This window comes from Mus caroli, chromosome 16 (assembly GCF_900094665.2).
Source record: "Mus caroli chromosome 16, CAROLI_EIJ_v1.1, whole genome shotgun sequence".
In the NCBI taxonomy this organism is placed as follows: domain Eukaryota; kingdom Metazoa; phylum Chordata; class Mammalia; order Rodentia; family Muridae; genus Mus; species Mus caroli.
Genome location: NC_034585.1, coordinates 20,307,718 through 20,328,226, shown reverse-complemented (window position 1 = coordinate 20,328,226; position 20,509 = coordinate 20,307,718). Strand labels below are relative to the sequence as shown.

The 20,509-nt window shown below is 41.3% G+C and overlaps 2 protein-coding genes and 4 non-coding genes across 6 annotated transcripts in view; 1 reads left to right on the top strand and 5 right to left on the bottom strand.

Moving 5' to 3' along the window:
• Positions 1-10,731, top strand: part of Rfc4 (replication factor C subunit 4) — a 14,866-nt gene extending 4,135 nt beyond the window's left edge. Inside the window, exons 4-11 of the mRNA XM_021184532.2 lie at positions 2,995-3,074; positions 6,428-6,547; positions 9,003-9,146; positions 9,368-9,488; positions 9,930-10,055; positions 10,139-10,219; positions 10,368-10,484; positions 10,561-10,731. Coding sequence (XP_021040191.1) covers positions 2,995-3,074; positions 6,428-6,547; positions 9,003-9,146; positions 9,368-9,488; positions 9,930-10,055; positions 10,139-10,219; positions 10,368-10,484; positions 10,561-10,656 — 885 coding nt within the window. The 3' untranslated portion in view covers positions 10,657-10,731. The remainder of the gene's footprint in view (positions 1-2,994; positions 3,075-6,427; positions 6,548-9,002; positions 9,147-9,367; positions 9,489-9,929; positions 10,056-10,138; positions 10,220-10,367; positions 10,485-10,560) is intronic.
• On the bottom strand, positions 10,721-16,570 carry Eif4a2 (eukaryotic translation initiation factor 4A2). Its single transcript, XM_021184531.2, is given in 10 exon segments — positions 10,721-11,498; positions 12,767-12,846; positions 13,073-13,162; positions 13,388-13,669; positions 13,933-14,042; positions 14,127-14,295; positions 15,023-15,162; positions 15,432-15,564; positions 15,652-15,700; positions 16,466-16,570. Coding segments are annotated over 10 exon segments (1,227 nt in total). The 5' UTR covers positions 16,495-16,570; the 3' UTR covers positions 10,721-11,353.
• On the bottom strand, positions 12,910-13,048 carry LOC115029613. The gene has a single exon (XR_003835181.1). It is a non-coding gene; the product is annotated as a small nucleolar RNA SNORA4 (small nucleolar RNA).
• On the bottom strand, positions 13,222-13,350 carry LOC115029608. The gene has a single exon (XR_003835177.1). It is a non-coding gene; the product is annotated as a small nucleolar RNA SNORA63 (small nucleolar RNA).
• Positions 13,770-13,894, bottom strand: LOC115029609. The gene has a single exon (XR_003835178.1). It is a non-coding gene; the product is annotated as a small nucleolar RNA SNORA63 (small nucleolar RNA).
• On the bottom strand, positions 15,262-15,330 carry LOC115029658. The gene has a single exon (XR_003835218.1). It is a non-coding gene; the product is annotated as a small nucleolar RNA SNORD2 (small nucleolar RNA).
• Positions 16,571-20,509: the final 3,939 nt, after the last annotated feature.

Sequence of the window (20,509 nt, the reverse complement as noted above, 5' to 3'; positions counted from 1 at the left end):
ATACACACACGGGTACATAGTAAACCCCTGGCCGGCCACAGTGAAGTTACACTTACCCATTAGTACCATAGGCTCAGCCGAGATACACACACGGGCCTTTCAGAAACATTTCAAACCCAAGCCATAGCATTTACATAGATCCAAATTAAGGATATTTGAGATGAACCCCCCCTCCCCAAATCAACACAGACTAGCCTAGTCTACAGAGCTAGCTCTAAGGATATCCAGGGCTACACAGAGAAACCCTGTCTCTTGAAAGAAAAAAGGAAGGAAAGGAGGGAGGGGGAGAGGGAGAGAGAGAGAAAGGAAGAAGGAAGGAAGGAAGGAAGGAAGGAAGGAAGGAAAGAAGGAAAGAAAGAGAAAGAAAGAAAGAAAGAAAGAAAGAAAGAAAGAAAGAAAGAAAGAAAAGGTAAATGAGACTAAAAACAAGAGTCAATGTATTATAGTTCCTTGGGTTAATCATTACAAATACTAAGTCATGTACAGGTCAAAATAATTATTATCTGAAAAACTATGGGACCTGGTATAGTATGCTAACTACTTTGTACATTGCTGAGACAAAATACAACTTAGGGTTTATGCTGGCTCACAGTACAAGATAGAGAAGGCATGGCATTGGGAACTTGAGGCAGCTGGTCACACTGCATTTATGCTCAAGAAGCAGATGGCTCAGTGGTTAAGAGCACTGGCTGCTCTTCCAGAGTACCTAGGTTCAATTCTCAGCACCCACATGGCAGCTCACACCTATCTGTAACTCTGGTTCCAGGGTCTCTGACACCCTCACACAGACATACATGCAGGCAAAACACCAATGAACATAAAAATGAATTTAAAAAATAAAAAGAAGAGGAAGAGAGGTGGATGCCAGTATTCAACCCCCTTACTCCCTAGTGCTCATGTCAAATATACAGTTAATACTGCTACCATTATAAGTCTCTCCTCGTGAACTTAACATTTAAACATAAAACTTTTAAACTATGGCATTCTAATCTTTGTCCCCCTAGGCTGATGGCTGACTCATAATGCGAAAATGTATTCAAAACAACTTCAAAAATTCTCAGTCTTTCACAGTGGTAAAACTGTTTAAAAGAATATGGGTAGAGATTCTTCTGAGACTACGTCTCTAAATTTTGAGTCCCTTCAAATCAAAGCCAAGTTACATAATAATATACAGTTGCACAGATGAGCATCCCTATCCCCAAAGGGACGAAAGGTTGTAGCAAGGAAAGAGTAGATGAATATCTTAAACCCGATTGGATAGCTATCAAGGCCCACACTTGAGGCTCTTGAACAAAGGACTTAGGTGGCCCCATTCCTCCAGCTCTGCCACCTGCAGCACACATACTCTGTCTTGGACCTCAGCAGACACTGTGTGATCTTGGCATCTGCTTTGCAACTTCTGCCTCACTTTTACAGACAGCTTCTTTCAGTAACCTCAGCTGCATTTTGAACCTTGGCATAAGCACTGTGACTTTATAGTTACATTTTTTAAAAAGATTTACTTATTCATGTATATGAGTGCTCTGTCTTTGTGCACACCAAAAGAGGGAATTAGATCGCATTACAGATAGTTGTGAGCCACTATATAATTGCTGGGAATTGAACTCAGGACCTCTGGAAGAACACACAAGTCAAGTGCTCTTAACCTTTGAGCCATCTCTCCAGCCTTCCTGTTCTTGTATCTTTTATGTCTGTAAAGCTAGAACCATTTAGATGATGCTAAGTTTTGTTTTCAGTTCAACATGTAGCCTCACTTGCCTGGACCTCTGTGTGTCTTCTGGGCTGACCCTGAGGAAACACTTCCCTAGAGGTATTCCTCAAGGACGTGTCCACAGATTTGTGAACCTAGAATCTATCAAGTTGATATTATCACATAAAATTATCACATAAGGTGTCTTGAGTTTTATTTGAAAATAGGGTCTCATAGCGTTATCTTAAACAATATGCTCTTCATATTAAAGTAGTCTTCTCTCTCTCTCTCTCTCTCTCTCTTTCTTTCGATAGGGTTTCTCTGTGTAGCCCTGGCTGTCCTACATCAAACTCAAGAGCTCTGCCTGCCTCTGCCTCCCAAGTGCTGATTTAAAGCATGCACCATTAATCCCAGCTGTAAACAAAATGTTATTTTTACCTTTTTAAGTGATCTAGTGAGGTAATCATGGCTTTTGTAATTAAACTCAACTGTTAAACACTTAATAACTGCCAATTAAAACAAGTGCAGCAAAAATAGTGAATAAAAGCAGAGCCACTTTAGAATGGATGTTAGATAACATGCAATGTGTAGTCTTGAAAAGACATGAAGAATGGAGCCAGAGTCCAGATTGAGAAGTGCAGACATTCAGAGGGGAAAGTTCTTTCTTATCAGAAGTCATTGTGAGTGCTTGAGGTTACTATTTTCCAAGTGTTGTATGAAGCCAGTGAGAGCTTTTAAGTCACACCCAGAGTGGCACCTGGTAGAATGAGCCATGAATAAAGCGTGAATGAACAAGAAGGGCAAGATTTGGCCAAAGTCAGACCGTCGGCTACTTTCTTAACTTTAGGATTTATCTACCTGAATTGGAACTTAATGCACTATCAGGGAATCGTGGCCTGAAACTCTGAGTGGACATAGGAGATCAGGAGTTTATCAAGGTCACTTACATAGCACATTCAAGGGCATGTTTAGAACTTTATTTTTTGTTTGTTTGTTTTTTGAGACAGGGTTTCCCTGTGTAGCCCTGGCTGTCCTGGAACTCATTCTGTAGACCAGGCTGGCCTCGAACTCAGAAATCCACCTGCCTCTGCCTCCCAAGTGCTAGGATTAAAGGCGTGCGCCACCACTGCCCAGCATGTTTAGAACTTCAAATACTATGATACCACTTACATTAAAAAATCTTTAGATGTGTGTATTCTCTATTACAAAAGTTACCATATCATTTTACAGATGGTTGAGTAATCCCAGTTTCATCTATTTGTGACAGCGTATAAACTACAAACATTAAAATTTAATTTCTGCAGCTTCCTAATCTCTTGTTCTATGGGCCACCTGGAACTGGCAAAACATCCACCATTTTGGCAGCAGCTAGAGAGCTCTTTGGGTAAGTTGGCATTGCTGGGTGTCTTAGTAACTATTCTATTTCTGAGAAGAGACACTATGACCAAGACAACAATTATAAAAGAAAGCATTTAACTGTGTGAGGTTTACAGTTTCAGAGGGTTACTATCATGGTGGGGAGCATGGCAGCATGCAGGCAAGCATGATGCTGAAGAAGTAGCTGAGAGCTACATGTTCATCCATAGGCAGAGACAAACAGAGCACAAGATTGCACTGAGGCCTGGCATATGCTTTTGAAACCTCTGAGCCCATCCCAGTGACATACTTCCTCCAAGAAGGCCATACCTCCTAATACTTTTCCAATAATGCCATTCTCAGGTGAATAATATTCAAATTAATGAGCCTGTGGGAGTGCCATTTTTATTCAAAGCACCACAGTTGGTCAACTTCTTTTTTAAAGACTATACACCAGAGGCTGAAGAGATGGCTTAGGGCTTAAGAGAGCTTTCTTATCTTCCAGAGGACTAGAGTGTGGGTCCCAGCACCTACATCCAGTGACTCACAAATGCCTGTAACTCCAGCCCCATGGCATCAGATACCATCTTGCCTTTGAGGATACCTGAATACACATAGCGTGCACTCACATAGAAACACACATAAATAAAAAGAAATCTTTAAAAGAACAAAAAAGAGTTTAAGAGGTGATGTTAGAATCAATGGTTAAGACTAGAGATGATGTAGGAGTTAAGAGGGCTTTCTGACCATCCAGAGGACCCAAGTTCAGTTCCCAGCACCCATGCTGAGCAACCATGCTGTAACTTCATCTAATCCCATACCTCTTTCCTCTTCCCTCTTCCCTCTTCCCTCCATGGATACCTGCACTCGGGATTTTGGTGCTGTTTCCTTCTATCCCCTTTTTTTCTGTAAGGTGCTTGTTGGCTTTATTGCTGGTTTTGTTTGTTCCCATTGTTCTGTCTTGGACACACACCTTTAATCCTAGCAGGATTTAGTTCAAGGCTAGCCTAGTCTACAAAGGGAGTTCCAGGATAGCCAAGGCTACACAGAGAAACCTTACCTTGAAAAACAAGCAAACAAAAAAATGAATTAGATCTCCGTGGTCTCATTTTACTGTTCCCTGAGTGACTGAGTTCCTACCTCTTGAGCATTCTGAACCTTCTTCGTGTGCTGCAGGTACTATAACAGAGAAACTTGTGATTTCATTACTTTAATTATGGGGCCCAGGCAGTCATATCCTCTGAATGATTCACATGTGGCTTTATGTAGCGCCTGCCACGTACCGCCTCAGCCCTGCCTTTAGTGGCCAGGCCACATTTCTTGTCCTCAGGTCCCCTGAGCAAAAGCACAGTTGAGTAGTAACTGAGTGCAGTTTTAGGTGCATTAGAAAACCTCCTGTGATCTTGCTTAGATCCCCCTTCCCGTGTTTACTACCTCGACTACTGTCACTGTTTTAGATTTCGAATTGTACAATTCCTAAATGTAGTTTCATTTAAGAATTTATAACAGTCCGAAAAGAAAAAAGCTGTTCCAAGCCTGATACTTTTGTGTAAGAGAGCAATCTTTGCTTCTCAGAAGTTTTTATTCCATGACTCACAGATGCAAGCTGAACTGACCTTAGTGGTGTAACAAAATTCAGCAGCATATTTATTTTTGAATGGGTCACAGATCTACTTTATGTATCTTCTTACTATACTTTAAAAATTATGTTCATGGCCAGTCATTGTGCATACTGACAACATGCAGGAGTCTAAGGCGGGATCATGAGTTCAAGGCCAACTTGGGCCACATGACAACAGTTTCCAAAGTAATGTTAGTAATAATCCTTTTGTTTGTCTGTTTTGTTTTTTTAAACAGAGTTTCTTTGTGTAGCCCTGGCTGTCCTGGAATTCACTCTGTAGACCAGGTTGGCCTCAAACTCACAGAGATTCGCTTGCCTCTGTCCCCCAAGTGCTGGGACTAATGTCATTGCTCCACCACATGCCCAGCAGTGATATTCTTAAAGAATTTACTTTAATTGTAAATTTCATATTTAGTTGTACATGTGACTTAAAATAAAGAATAAACTAAACCATTGACTTAGAGAGATCGCTCAGCTTTATCAAAGGTTATCAAAGGACCAGAGTTCAGATCCTCGATCCCAGCACCCACATTAGGTAGCTCATATCAGCTCTAGGGGATCTAAAACAACCTCTGGCATCCTTGGGCTCAGATATACACACACACACAGAGGCATATAAACCAGTCATGGTGGAACACTCCTCTAATCTCATCAAAATAATTTCATATTTGAAGCCAATTTGGGCTTCATAGCAAAACCATTTCCAAATGAAAAAGTGCATGCAATAGAGAAAATTTTGAAACAATGGTTTTCTTGAGCATAATTTTATTATTTTTATTTCTCAGATCTCTATTGTGCCATGTTACTTTACATATCATTTAAAAATTGCTTATGGGGCTGGTGAGATGGCTCAGTGGGTAAGAGCACCCGACTGCTCTTCCGAAGGTCTAGAGTTCAAATCCCAGCAACCACATGGTGGCTCACAACCATCCGTAACGAGATCTGGCGCCCTCTTCTGGAGTGTCTGAAGACAGCGACAGTGTACTTACATATAATAAATAAATTTTTAAAAAAATTGCTTATATGCCAAGTGTGATTGATGTTGCATGCCTGTAAATCCTGCACTAAAAAATGGAAACAAGAATTTCAAATTTGAGCCACTGTGGGCTACATAGAAGGTTCTAATCTAGCTTGGCTATGAGAATCCATCTTTTTAAGAAAAGTTCATATTTAGGGATGAGGTGGTAGGTAGAGCATTCACTTAACGTGTAAGGCCCTGAGTCTTACCTTGCCATGTATAACCTGCCTATTCATGTTTTAATCTACAAATTTTCTTTATAGCAAGCTATTCTATGAGAAGAAATCAAAATATGTTAAATTATAACATTTAGAACTTGATGTCTAACAATTGAAGAATAAGTAAATTATCTAAGGAATATGTTACTATTTAATAGAACATACTTTAATAGAAAAAGTTTATTATACAAAACAAATAATTTAAATGTTTATTAGATATAGTATTTGTTGTTTGTTTTTTAGACAGGATCTCACTGTATAAAGACTAGACAGGCTTTGAAGTCACAGAGATCCAAGATCTGGTTGTCTTTGCCTCCCAGGTGCTAGGATTAAGTGTTGGCCACCATGCCTGGCCTCTAGGAATTTAGCCAAAATGTTAAATGCATAGCTCTGCAATGAAAGAACATGTGTGTAACTGTGCCTTCTGTCTTGCTCACCAGGGGGACTCTAAACTCCTACACAGCACTAGCACCTGGGTACTTAGTGCTATATGATGCTTCATGATACTTTTCATTTTGCAATAGGCCTGAACTCTTTCGATTAAGAGTCCTTGAGTTAAATGCATCTGATGAACGTGGAATACAAGTAGTCCGAGAGAAAGTGAAAAATTTTGCTCAGTTAACTGTATCAGGAAGTCGTTCCGAGTAAGTAACTTGCCTTTCCCTCTCCATAATATAGTTCGTTATATTTGCTTTAAATATAGGCTGTGGTTTTAATTTGGCCTTCTGTCAAGTATTGGAAATTTAATTCCCAAATTCACATGTGAATGGTATTTAGAGGTCGGGCATTTGGGTGGGATAACTTATTTAGAAGTTAGGAAAGAAAGCCCTTCTGGTATCTTTATCAAATGACAGACCCTGCTTACCACAACAGGGCATATGGTTTCTTTCTTAGTGATTTGACTAGAAAATCCTCACCATCTTGGGCTTCCTAATATCTAGAACCAAGAAATAAATTAACGTTTCTTTAAATTACCAGTCTCAGATTCCATGTTTAACACAAACCAGAGTAAGACAAATTATGAGTTGACAGTGGGAATCCCGAGTGGGGAGAGTGGGAAGTAGAAGGGCAGCAATTTAGCGTCACTGCTCTTCATGCTGCCAAGCCCTACAAGGTCCTAATGCTACTGCAGTCTGGACTTCCTCAGCATGTGCCCTTGCTATGACAGTCAGATCCTGCTGGTTCTGCTCTCCCTGGGGTGGGTAGTTAGGGGCATGGCCCCTCCCTCCCTTTGTTGACACATTGAAGGCATTGGTGTCAGCCAGAGCCCCATACAGTGATGTCAGTAACAGCCTGGCAGCATGAAGACTGAAAAGCATTGAAATACCTCTAGTAGTTTGCTGAATATCATAAAATGAACCTGGACTGACTAAATGAACAGTAGAAGCCCAAAACAAAATTCAGCTTGGTTAAAGAAACATGATATAGGGAATAAACTGCAGCACAATCAATGTTCAGAAACTAACCCACAAAACTGGAATAAATGTTTATAAATCATCTGTCTGGGAAAGTACTTCTTCAATTCAGAATATGTCAAGAATTAAAACTCGCCGGGCGTGGTGGCGCACGCCTTTAATCCCAGCACTCGGGAGGCAGAGGCAGGCGGATTTCTGAGTTCGAGGCCAGCCTGGTCTACAAAGTGAGCTCCAGGACAGCCAGGGCTATACAGAGAAACCCTGTCTCGTAAAAACCAAAAAAAAAAAAAAAAGAATTAAAACTCAATAAAATACAACTACAAAAAGGGCAAATGTCATAGATGTTTTTCAACCACTAACATTGCTGAAATAACAAAAAGCAGAAAACAACAAGCACTTGTTAAGGAAAAACACTGTAAATGTCACCTTGATGACTGGAATATAAAATAGAACAGAGTCTTGGAAAAGTTTGTCAGCTCCTCTAAAGATTAAGCAGAATTGGGCTTTAAGATAGCCAACAGTGAAGCCGGGCGTGGTGGCGCACGCCTTTAATCCCAGCACTCAGGAGGCAGAGGCAGGCGGATTTCTGAGTTCGAGGCCAGCCTGGTCTACAAAGTGAGTGCCAGGACAGCCAGGGCTACACAGAGAAACCCTGTCTCAAAAAAAAGATAGCCAACAATGAAAATGCCAGCCTCACAGACCTGCAGCCTGAGTCCATTCCATAAGGTGGGGAGAAAAGGTTGTTCTTTGACCTCACATGAATGCTGTACACATATTTCCATTCCTAGTATACACACCTAAAAGATGAAAATTTGGTTGCCTAAAAATATATACAAGATTCATAATTGTTCCTAGTAGTCAATACACCAAAACATACCAAACTGGTTAGTGGGTAAATAAAATATGAAATAGCTGTCTATCTGCTTAGCAGTAAAAAATACACTAAACAGCCAGCTCTAGACCATGAACCTCCAGAACAAGCAAAGCTTAGGAGACAGGAAGTCGCCTAGTGTTGGAGCGGGAGTCTTGAAGGGACTGCTGATAAACAGCTGCTTTTTGAGGTGAAGAGTCTACACTAGCACTTGGTAGTGGCTTTACAGTTCTTGAATATTGTATGTTCTTCCTCAACCCATAGTCTATACTTTCAGTTACGTATGGCTAACTGTGGTCTGAGAACTTTAGAGGCATGCATTTTAGGTTGCACACCAGTCTTTGAGTAGCTTGGAGAAACAATGTCATGCTGACCTGTCTAGGCATAAAATCACTTGTCTGCCTAGGTATCCACTCAAACTGTTGCAGTATTAAAGGTCGTCCTGATCAAAAAGCACAAGAATAATAATGTTATAGTTGTTAAATCTCATTGTAGTTTCTATCATTTTATAAACAATATAGATTCAGAGGGGTAAGTACTTGTCATGCAAGCCTGACAACCTGAGATTGTTATCCAGAACCCGTGTAATGGTGGGAGGAGAGAGCCAACTCCAGAGTTTTACACTGTTACCTCCACATGAGTGCTGTGGAATGCATGCACCCAGCCATACACATAACCATAAGTAGAGTTCCAAAGTAAACTATAGTTATGTATGACCAAGAGTTATGGATTACCACATAGTGAAATATAAACTATATATTGTATCTCAACAAAGATACTTATTGAGGTTAAACTCCTTTGTTTCTGATTTAGTGGGAAGCCATGTCCTCCCTTTAAGATTGTAATTCTGGATGAAGCAGATTCGATGACTTCAGCTGCTCAGGCAGCTTTAAGGCGTACCATGGAAAAGGAATCAAAAACAACCAGATTCTGCCTCATCTGTAACTATGTCAGTCGGTATGTATTCACCCTGAAGACACATGCAAAACAGCCTTTTTAAAATTGTGCATAGTATTGCTATGTAGTTATGGGACACCAGTGGACATATCTATACACATATACATGTATAATAATCAGATCAAAGTAACTTCATCTTCCAACTTGAATTTGTAATGAGAACATCCAGAGTCCTCTTTCTATGCTTTGAAATACATCATGGTTCTTTCAATCTTTTTCAGAATAATTGAACCCCTCACTTCTAGATGTTCAAAATTCCGCTTCAAGCCTCTGTCAGATAAAATTCAACAGAAGCGATTACTGGATATTGCTGAGAAGGAAAATGTCAAAATTGGCAATGAGGTAATTACTAATTATTATGGTGGTTAGTTTTATACTAACCCCTTTTATGAATGTACATCTTGGAGAGGTCTTGAAAATAATGCTCAAATCTTGATGTTAAGTGAGCAACAGTTGCGGGCTGGAGAGATGGCTCAGCGGTTAAGAGCACTTGATTCCTTCCAGAGGTCCTGAGTTCAATTCCCAGCAACCACAGGGTGGCTCACAGCCATATCTGTAATGCTGTCTGATGTCTCTTCTGGTGTCTGAAGACAGCTACAGTGAACTCATATACATAAAAAAGGGAGCAACAGTTGAAGCACAAGATTCCACACATGCATTATTGTGAATTCTATAATCAAGTATGATTTTATGTAGGTTAGAGGTCTTGCTCCTCACACTGGGTTCTGGGAATTTAACTCCATCATTGTGTCTGCCCAATTTTCTTGCAAATTTTCTCTTCAGGAAATAGCGTATCTTGTTAAAATATCAGAAGGAGATTTACGGAAAGCCATTACATTTCTTCAAAGTGCCACTCGACTAACAGGAGGAAAGGAAGTCTCTGAAGATGTGATCACAGACATTGCTGGGGCAAGTACAGTAAAAACCCTTTTGGCTTTTACAGTCCTTCAAGCTAGAGACCTTGTCCTGACTGTTAATGCTTATTGTTTCAGGTAATACCAGCTGCAACCATTGATGGAATCTTCACTGCATGTCACAGTGGCTCTTTTGACAAACTAGAAGCTGTGGTAAAGGTTAATAGTCCTTTTACACTACTGACTGGGTAGTCCAGAGGGGCCAGGGCAATCTGGAGCAAAACTATTCTGGGTTTGACAGAAATCATAGATGAGTTTAGTAGGTTCAATTTTAGCACCATTCCTAATCCTAAACTTTCTGTTGCAGAACCTCATTGACGAAGGACATGCAGCTACTCAGCTTGTCAATCAACTTCATGATGCAATTATAGAAAATGAAAATCTGTCTGATAAACATAAGTCCATTATCACAGAGAAACTTGCTGTAAGCATTATTATACTTCAACAAACAAAAGTCCTTTTTTGGCATTGTCTTGGTAACTTTTTATTTCCTTTTGCAGGAAGTGGACAAGTGCTTAGCAGATGGTGCAGATGAACACCTGCAGTTGATGAGCCTCTGTGCAACTGTGATGCAGCAGCTAACTCAGAACTGTTAAGATGCTTCATCTCTCCCCTTTTGTATGAAACCAGTTCTTATAAATAAAACGGCCAGACCACCTATAAAGTGAATATACAATTTTATTTAACATTCAAACTTCATTAAGACATGTGCAATATGGCAATTTTACTGGGGGTTAACCCTACCTAGGATGATTGCTTGCTGAGGCTTAGCAACAGGGTCCAGTTCACACTTAGCACTAATTAAATACTTTATTGAATAAATACAATACCAACAAAATGCATTCAAAGTTTCTCTAGAAAAAGAAATCACTTTAAAGGCCTTTCTAGTCAGGCTAATGACAAACACAATAAAGGCAGATATGCTAGTTTAACATAATTGGCTGATTTTATACAGCACTTATATCTTTTAGTCCACAAGTATATTATTAAATGATAGANAACATCTAATACAACCATTTCTACATAACTAGTAAATGAATTTCTAAGAAAAAAAGATTTTACAGACCCCATCTTTATACCCACCCCCAACAGTCTAACTCTAAAGAGGATAAAGCCAATGCCTTTCCTCACAAGAGCTCAGGACTAAAGTCGCTTTGCTATCAGAATCTGTATTTGTGATCCGTTATGAGCATTGAGACAAGATTCAAATATTCTCAAAGAAGCACAATGCACGTTGTGATCGCCTATTCAGCAACAGCGAGCACTGCATTCAAAACTATCTCATCCCAGGAATTAAATTAGGTCAGCCACATTCATGGGCATTTCCTCCACTGTAGTATTGTAGAAAGTCTCAATGTCACGAAGAATCCTCTTGTCTTCTTCAGTAACAAAGTTTATAGCCACACCTTTCCTCCCAAATCGACCCCCTCTGCCAATTCTGTGTAAGAGAAAGAAACAAACAGTCAGCAAGTTGCTTTAGTACTATTTAAAGCTACTGAATATGACGATCCACTTGTTAACCATCAGCTGCTGTTTACTAATCAGGGTTATAGTTCGTGCTTCTAAGTGGAGCACTAGCTGATAAAACCAATATCCAGGTGGAAAAACATCTTCCTTTGCAGATAGTGCCAAAAGAATTCAAGGCTTGTCTGGCTGCAAAATGAGATAGGCGCCTTGAGCATTACAATAAAGCAGATGACAGTATTGTGTTTGGGGTGAAATTAAAGCCCATACCAAAGTGGGCCAGCCAGGAGCAGTTGTCAGCCTGGGACAAATGTAAACACCAGGAATAAAAGAAAACAGTTATACAATCCATTTCGACGCACTTCTGGAACTGTAAATACAAATGCTGCAAGGTTAACTATTTTCTAAAACTTACTTTTTTTCCAGTGTGAAAGCAAGTATTTGGTATGGTAACCCAAACTTATCACTGCTTTTTGCTCAGCTTCTTTTCACACGTTATATACTCAAATTACTCAAACGTGTTACCTCCAAAACAGCTCTCTACCTTCCTACAAAGTACCAGACAATACAAACCACCTATCGCTCCCTATCAGAAATGCTAACATACAAAATGCCTTGGGCTGGAACAACTTAAAATATCAAATAATCATGACAAAAGAAAATCAAATATAAATACCGACTCGCTCTTTATTCAAACAGTGTGCTGTTTCGCTTATGATTCCACGTCCTAAATTACGTCAACGCCGTTTCTGAGTGCCATCTCGTCATCAACTGCCGCTATCGACTCCTGTATTTTTTAAAAAGTCTTTTTTTACATCATATAACAAAGTACAATTCAATTTATTTAGGGATAAAAGCCACTATAACTAAACCAGGGAATCACTCAAAATGCTACCAGCAACACCAAGAAAATCCCAACTGTATAGAATCAATCACCAAGAAAAAAAGCACATGGACACAAGAAACTCACTAAAAAGGCTCAAAACATAAGCTAAGACCAAAAAGTAATCTAAAGCAACCTAACCTCATCTGCATGTGTGTACACAACCTTGGCCACATTACAAGTTTTCCCACTTTGTTCTGACCAAGCTTCCCAAGTACAATGTCTATAGACCTTAGTAAATTACTATGCCTTTTTACTGCCACCTATTCCCTGAGTTGCCAGTACCTTGTATACAAAACACCGTAGAAAAGTGTTTGAATTTACTTCTCCAATACATATTGGAGATGCTTTCTTCTCACCTGTGAATATAGTTTTCACGATTGGTAGGTAGATCGTAGTTTATAACCAAGGACACTTGTTGCACGTCAATCCCACGAGCCTGAATGAAAAAGAGGTTGTTCAATATCCTAATTCAAAAAGCTAGATAGACATCCCCGCAATCAATGTAGGCCACAATATAGTAATGAACCATACTAAGTGGTATAGCCCACTGTGGAGTGTGGTCTTACTTATTCTACCAAATAGCCTGAATTGGTTAAGGTTATTTAATAAACCTTCCCCACAAATCTAGCTTTTGGTACTAAAATACACAAGAGCAGACTCACCAACAAGTCAGTAGTGATCAGAACACGGCTTGACCCTGATCGGAATTCCCTCATGATGACATCTCTTTCCTTCTGGTCCATGTCACCATGCTGCAAATGCAACAACTCAAATCAAGAATCTCTATTCAAGCATACATTTAATTTCAATCATGTTTGAGACCAAGCGTCCCTGGCTGCTACAGGCAGATGGCAGACAGGTATAGTTAAGAAACAATTACTCTGAGCAGGGGGAACGACAACACAGCACTGAGCAGCTATATTGTAGTTAAATCCTGCTTAATGGCTATAATTAGCATTACTAAATTCAACTCTTACCAGAGCAGAAACTGTGAAGTCCCTGGCATGCATTTTCTCCGTGAGCCAGTCCACCTTGCGCCTTGTATTGAGAAAAATAACTGCTTGTGTGATAGTCAAAGTCTCATACAAGTCACAAAGAGTGTCCAGCTTCCACTCCTAAAATTCAACATTAATATAAAATTGTTTAATTCCTTCAAGGGTCAATTCTTCCTTCTTCACCAGGATTCGAATTGGATCTCTCATGAATTTCTTGGTCACTTCTAGCACATCAGTTGGCATTGTGGCAGAAAGCAACACAACCTTTAAAAAATAAATACTTGTCTTTAGTTGTCTTTAGTTTAAAAAATAAATACTTGTCCGCTTAGTTTGTATAATCTTTTAGCAAACGCTAGAGGGAAAAATGTTTGAAACCAAGCGTCTCTGCCTCAGCATGGTAGAGCTAGGCAGAGATAGTAATGTATCAAATGCTTTAAGCAGGGGGAACGACAATAGAACACTTCAGTCTTATTGTAACTGTACCTGCATGAAACCTAACCCAAGTGAATAGAAGAAATAAACTTTACCTGAATGCTTGTATTTAATTTTTGGAAAATCTCATAGATCTGATCCTTAAACCCTCGGCTCAACATTTCATCTGCTTCATCCAAAACGAACATTTTGATCCATTTTGGAGCTGTTAATAAGAAAGTCACACTGCATCACCAAGTTCTCATATAACCTTTTGATAAGAAAGGACCATTAAAAAGTCACTACTTACAAAGGTATCTTCTGTTTAGCATATCAAACACTCTCCCTGGAGTACCAACAACAATATGAGGGGCTTCAGCCTGCAACTTCTGCATTTCATTTCGAACATTTGTTCCTCCAATGCAAGCATGACAAGTTGCTCCCATATAATCTCCAAGAGCCAAAATTACCTTTTGGATCTAAAAGCCAAAAGTGGTAGTTATCATTTTATAAAACCTAGGTCTAAGACTAAGCTTAAAGGCATAATTGCACTATTATATATGCCAACAGCTTTTATGCATGCATAGCACAAAATTTACTAATTTCAAGTTTAAAATTCACTCTTAAACTTAATGCTCCCTCCTCTTTTTAAACTTGGGACCTTGTTACCTCAAACACCAACTAGGAACATAAGTAATCAATTCCTACATTCTCCACTGTGTAGTGAAATGCTGTAAGGGCAAATATTGGTATTTTTCCCAGAAGGCACTGAGCCTTATAATCTTGACCTGAATAAAGCTTGCAGCTTCATCAGGAAGTGTTACTTCAAAGCCAATATAGCAGTGCTTTGAAAACATAGCATGCAACAGATGCATCACAAACTACTGAGACAGTCAAATGTATAACATGTCACTGCAGTTTTCATGTTGCACAACTGCATTCCAAATCTTAAATGGGTACAGATATAATCCACCCTGAGAAACCTATGGGTTTAACAGTTGAGGTGCAATCAAGCCCTAAAGTCATACCTACAATACCCATTTCCTGCTTAGCTTTCAACAAAACTCCCTGCATGCATGGACAATTAAAATGGGGGCTCTCACAGGACTAGGACAATTTATACGTTTTAATTTTAAATTCTTCACAGTTGTGAAACCTGAAACCTATGCAACACGCAAGCAGTTTTTTGAACTACACTATCAATACCTGTTGAGCCAGTTCTCTGGTGGGGGCCAATACTAGTGCTTGGGTCTCCTTGAACTCAATCTCCAACTGTTGCAGGATGGAAATAGCAAATGTGGCTGTCTTGCCAGTACCTGACTGAGCTTGAGCAATCACATCATACCCTAAAAAAAGTAGGATACATATTTACCGATCCCACATCAAATCGTTACTTCTTACTATACACCATGTATTCCAGTTGGAACATAAAGTTACACCCACATAAGTGATCAGCAAGAGTATTCTCTTCATTTCAGGTCAGTCCCGAAAGATGATTTGCCATCATTTCACTTTATGGAATACAATCAGGTGCTAGTACTTCCCCAAAGGTTACTTTCCCTTTTCCGGTCCATGTATGTGCAGAGCACTTATCCTAACGGCAATAGAGTTTTACCTTTAATACAAGGGATAATAGCTCTCTGCTGAATAGCTGAAGGCTTCTCAAAACCATACGCATAGATGCCTCGAAGAAGGGACTCCTTTAAATTCATATCATCAAAGTTATCAACAATTTCATTCCAGTTGCTCTGTAAGTTAATAATAAAACTATGAATAAGACATGAGAAAAAAAAATGTACCTTCCCAAACCTTTAACGTCCACACCCACTACTTACCTCGATGACACCATCGGGGTCCATTCCCTCTGGGCCGCCATGTTCTCTGCTGACAAGAACACTGCAGTTAGACATACTGCTTCCAAGTCACGCAGAGACCCCTAAAAGGCCCTTCCACCCCGTGCCTCATTACTCCGCGCCCGTGTGCTCTGCTGAAAACGCCTCAAAACCGGCCACAATGCAACTAAGCGCCATTCGCCCTCCCCAACAGCTGGGGACTTGGACCCCCCTAAGTGTAGACGCCCCTGTACTCAGTGCCCTAGGACCAGGCCCTCCCGCTTGGGAAGGGAAGCTCTCGCGAGTGCTCCGCGCGCCGAGCTCCGCCCCTAACTCTGCGCAAGCCGGCGTGATTGACGCCGAAAGGCCCAGGCAGGTCCCTGCCAACGGCTCCGTCGCCCCGTTTCACGGTCCAGGGTGATCGTCCTCTGGCCGTCCAATCTCCCACCTCGACAGAACCCTAAGAACCCCAGCTCGCGCCACTGGCCGCCAATAAACCTTCGGGACCCGGTTACCCGCCCCTAAGCAGACTGCGCCACGGCTCCGCTTGCCATGTCCCGTACGGGGAGGGGCAGTGGCCAAGATGTCATAATATGTCCTAAGAAAGGGCATCCTTAATACTCCGTTCTTGTATCCGTCCTGTCTCCCCAACATCTGGAGTCCTACCATCATGGAAGCTTCTCGAAGGGCACAAGGAGACTGTGTGTGCCCTAAGAAAAAGCCCGCATACCTGCAGTGTGGCCGCCAAGCAACCCACCTCAACGCGGGTCCTAGTGACCTTCACTACAGGCCACCGGCCGCCCCGGGAGCGCCGTACCTGTTGTAATCCGCGGAGCCACCAGACATGATCCGAAAACCCACTCAGCGCCCGACTGAAAAGACAGGCGGACGGCGCCGCCCGTTTTTTATAGGCTCGCGGCCGGATCCCGTTTCTCGCGGAGGAATTCCCTTATTCCCCTTTCGGAAGCCACAAAATTGTACTCCTGGAGTTTGTTACCGGAGGTGAAGCCCTACGGAAGTCGATGACAAAATCCACATTTAACTATTACTTGGTATTACAGCGTTCCCGGAGATCCATGAATCGGGAGCGGGTCTGGGACTCTTTGCTTTCGGCGGAAGAATATTGCAGCAGCGCGACCGCGCGCCGCGCTCCTCGGCCGCCCTGCTCCTACGGGGTTTCCGCGGCCCTGCCGCAGAGGCCGGCGGAGCTCTGGGCGCTTAGGGCGGAAGCCGGTGGTGCTGTTCGCTGGCGGGCGGCGTCTCCAGGACGCAGCTCCGGGCTACCTGCGCGTCAGCGTGCCCTTGGGCCGAGCCGCCGCGTTCCGCGTCGGAACGGAATCGGGTTACCCCGCCCGTTCTCACTGCTGTTTAATGTGACAGGAAAGGGCTACCTGGCATTTCGCCCAGCCATTTAATATCCATTCAGATCTGGAACGTGTAAAACCCCTGCCACGGAAAATGTCGGCCACCCAACACATCCTAGGAAATCCAGTTTGCAGTTCTATTTTTGTAAGAAGCACAGTGTGTAGAATCATTAACAGATGTCCCTAGGGTGGTGATTCGATTTTCATCTCTTTCTGGTCGGTCGTCTTCGGCTCTGGCTTAAAAAATAATGCTAATAATTTCAACCTAACAGGTGCGAGAAATGATTGATAGAATCACTACCAACTTGTGCAAAGGACCTGTCATTCTTTGTCACACAGAAATGTAAATGGGTGCTTCTGGCAGACTCAGCCCTAGCACTTCAAGAGCTGGTAAAACAAAACAAAACAAAAAGCGATTTTAATCCTCTAATGTTGCCTTACTGAAATTGAGATGATACAGTTCGTATTGCCCATAATAAACTTGCATGGCCGCATAAGCCTAGACGCTTCCAGTCAGCCACAATTCGAGCCCCTTGCATAAAAATATAAGATATTTAATCACTGAATTTTAAAATATGAAAGTATCCTGAACACTCAAATTTTTTCTCATTAATTCAGAAGACCAAGAGCAAAGGCTGATTTACCAGAGGAGGAAAAGGCTCAGTTTGGTACTTTACCAAAAGTATTTGGCTCTAAAAAGATTAAATTGTATTAGTTTATTGAGTGTGCACCTCAGTGCCTGTCAATGGACAACTCTTAGGAGTTGATTCTTCTCCTACCACTTGGATCCCACAAGTGGGTCCTGGGGATGGAATTTAGGTCGGCAGGCCCTAAGGCCAGCATTGAACCATCTTGCCAGCCCTATGTATTATCCTTACTCAAAAATAAAACCTGTACTTATTTGGAAGTTTTTGTGTCAGAAACTGTTACAAAATGATGACAAAATAGAGACCGGGTGTGGTGACATGGACTTTTAACCCCAGCACTCAGAAAGTGGAGGCTTGTGGATCCCTGCAAGTCTTAGAGGGTTCAGGCTAGCAAGGGCTATATAATGAGACCTTGCCTCAAGGGACATGTGAGTGAGTGACAAAATGGATTGGCCATCCTGTGTAGAGTCTCTTTCAAAGTTGCCATAAAAATAAAAATAAATACTTCCTGATCTAAGAAACTCAACAAAGTTCACTGCTTCACTGAGGAAAACCATATTTGCCCATTGGATGTTTTCTTTATGGTTAGTACTGTCATTACATGCCCTGAGGATTTTCCTAAGTCCCTTAAGAGGAAATAGTTAAGGCTAACCTTTAGACTACAACTGTGGAAGACATTTTGTATTTAAAAAGTATAGTCTGAGTCTGATCACACATGCCTTTTAATCCCAGCACTCATGGAGGCAGATGGATCTCTCTGAGTTTCAAGGCCAGCCTGGTCTACATAGTGGACAGTCAGAGGTACATAGTGAAACCCAATCTTGGAAAAAAAAAATGACAATAATAATAATAATTAATAAATTAGAAGATAATAAATCAAAGTCTCCATACCCTACAAGGTGTTTCCAATACATGCTGTGTTTATCCTGTTCTCACAACATAAATACCATCAAGTAACTCATGAGCTAAAAATAAAGCAGAGATTGTTAAGGTTTTGTAAGTCTGTATAGATGGAGTCAACACCAGTTTAAGGATACTCAGCTCTCATCTGAAAGTAGCCTTATCAAAGTTAGCTATAAATACTCTTAGTGGCCAGGCAGTGGTGGTGCAAGCCTTTAACTCCAGCACTTGTGAGGCAGAGGTAGAGGTGGAGGCAGTGGGATCTCTGAGTTTGTGGCCAACCTGGCCTACAGAGCAAATTCCAGAACAGCCAGGGCTACACAGAGAAACTGTGTCTCAAAAATAAATGAATGAATATTTATATAAATAAATATAAATGTTCCTTAACAATCTTGGAATGTGAGACCAGTTATACTACAGATGATAATTAAAAAAAAAAAAAAAAAAAAAAAAAAAGATCTTAACCAAGCCACAGGCCTGTGATTTTACCTACTCAAGAGGCAGAGCCAGGAGAATCACAAGTTCAAGGTGCACCTGGGCTAGAGCATGGGAGAGAGCCCCCTGAAAAATACTGTTTAAAAACAAAACATACAAGGCCAGCCTGGTCTACAGAGTGAGTTCCAGGACAGCCAGGGCTACACAGAGAAATCCTGTCTCAAAAAACCAAAAAACAAAACAAAACAAAACAAAACAAATACCAAAAATTAAATAGAGCCTTGCACAGCACATGCCTTTAATTCCAGCACTTGGAAGACAGAGGGAGGTGAAACAGTTGGAAGCCAGCCTGGTCTAAAATAAAAAGTTCCAGGCCAGCCTCTGTTGTTTTTTTGTTTGTTTGTTTGTTTGTTTGTTTTTAATTTATTTATTTTATGTATGAGTACACTGTAGCTCTCTTCAGACACATCAGAAGAGGGCACTGGATCCCATTACAGATGGTTGTGAGCCACCATGTGCTGGGAATTGAACTCAGAACCTCTAAGAAGAGCAGTCAGTGCTCTTAACCTCTGAGCCATCCCTCCAGCCCAGGCCAGCCACTGTTGAACACCCATACACAAAAGCAAAATAAAATAAAACTAAAATAACAAAAATGAAACAGCAGTTTCATAATCAGTTGGTCCACAAAATTTTGTTTATGTATATTTTCAGACCTTGTTTTTGTTTGGTTTTTCGAGACAGAGTTTCTCTGTATAGTCCTGGCTGTCCTGGAACTCACTCTGTAGACCAGGATGGCCTAGAACTCAGAAATCCTACCTGCCTCTGCCTCCCAAGTGCTGGGATTAAAGGCGTGCGCCACCACGCCGGGCTCAGACCTATTTTACTACTCATGAATGTTTATTGTTGAATAAGTTCACAGCCTATACTATCTGGTTTTGTGTGTCAAATTGACACAAGCTCAAGTTATCAGAAAGGAAAAAGCCTCAGTTGAGAAAATGTCTCCAAGAGAACCATCTATAAATCATTTTCTTGGTGATTTTCCACGAGGGCCAATCCATTGTGGGTGGTACCATCCCTAGGCTGGTGGTCCTGGGTTCTATAAGAAAGCAGACTGAGCAAGCCATAAGGAACAAGCCAATAAGCAGCCCTCCTCCATGGCCTCTGCTTCAGCTCCTGCCACCAGGTTCTGGAGTTTGAGGTCGAAACTGCTTGAGTTCCTGTCCTGACTTCCTCCGATGATGTGGAAGTATAAGCCAAATAAACCCTTTCCTCCACAACTTGCTTTTAGCCCTGGTGTTTCATGAATCAGTAGAACCCTGACTAAGACACAGCCTGTCTTAGTCTGCTACTCCCTTGAGACCTGCTGCTCTCTTAAACTCTTACCCACGCTGGGTAAGAATGGGTAGGCTACTGCTGCCTACCTCTTTGTACTATTCAGTTGCTGGAGCAAGTTAGAGGACAGACTCTCTCTCTCTCTCTCTCTCTCTCTCTCTCTCTCTCTCTCTCTCTCTCTCT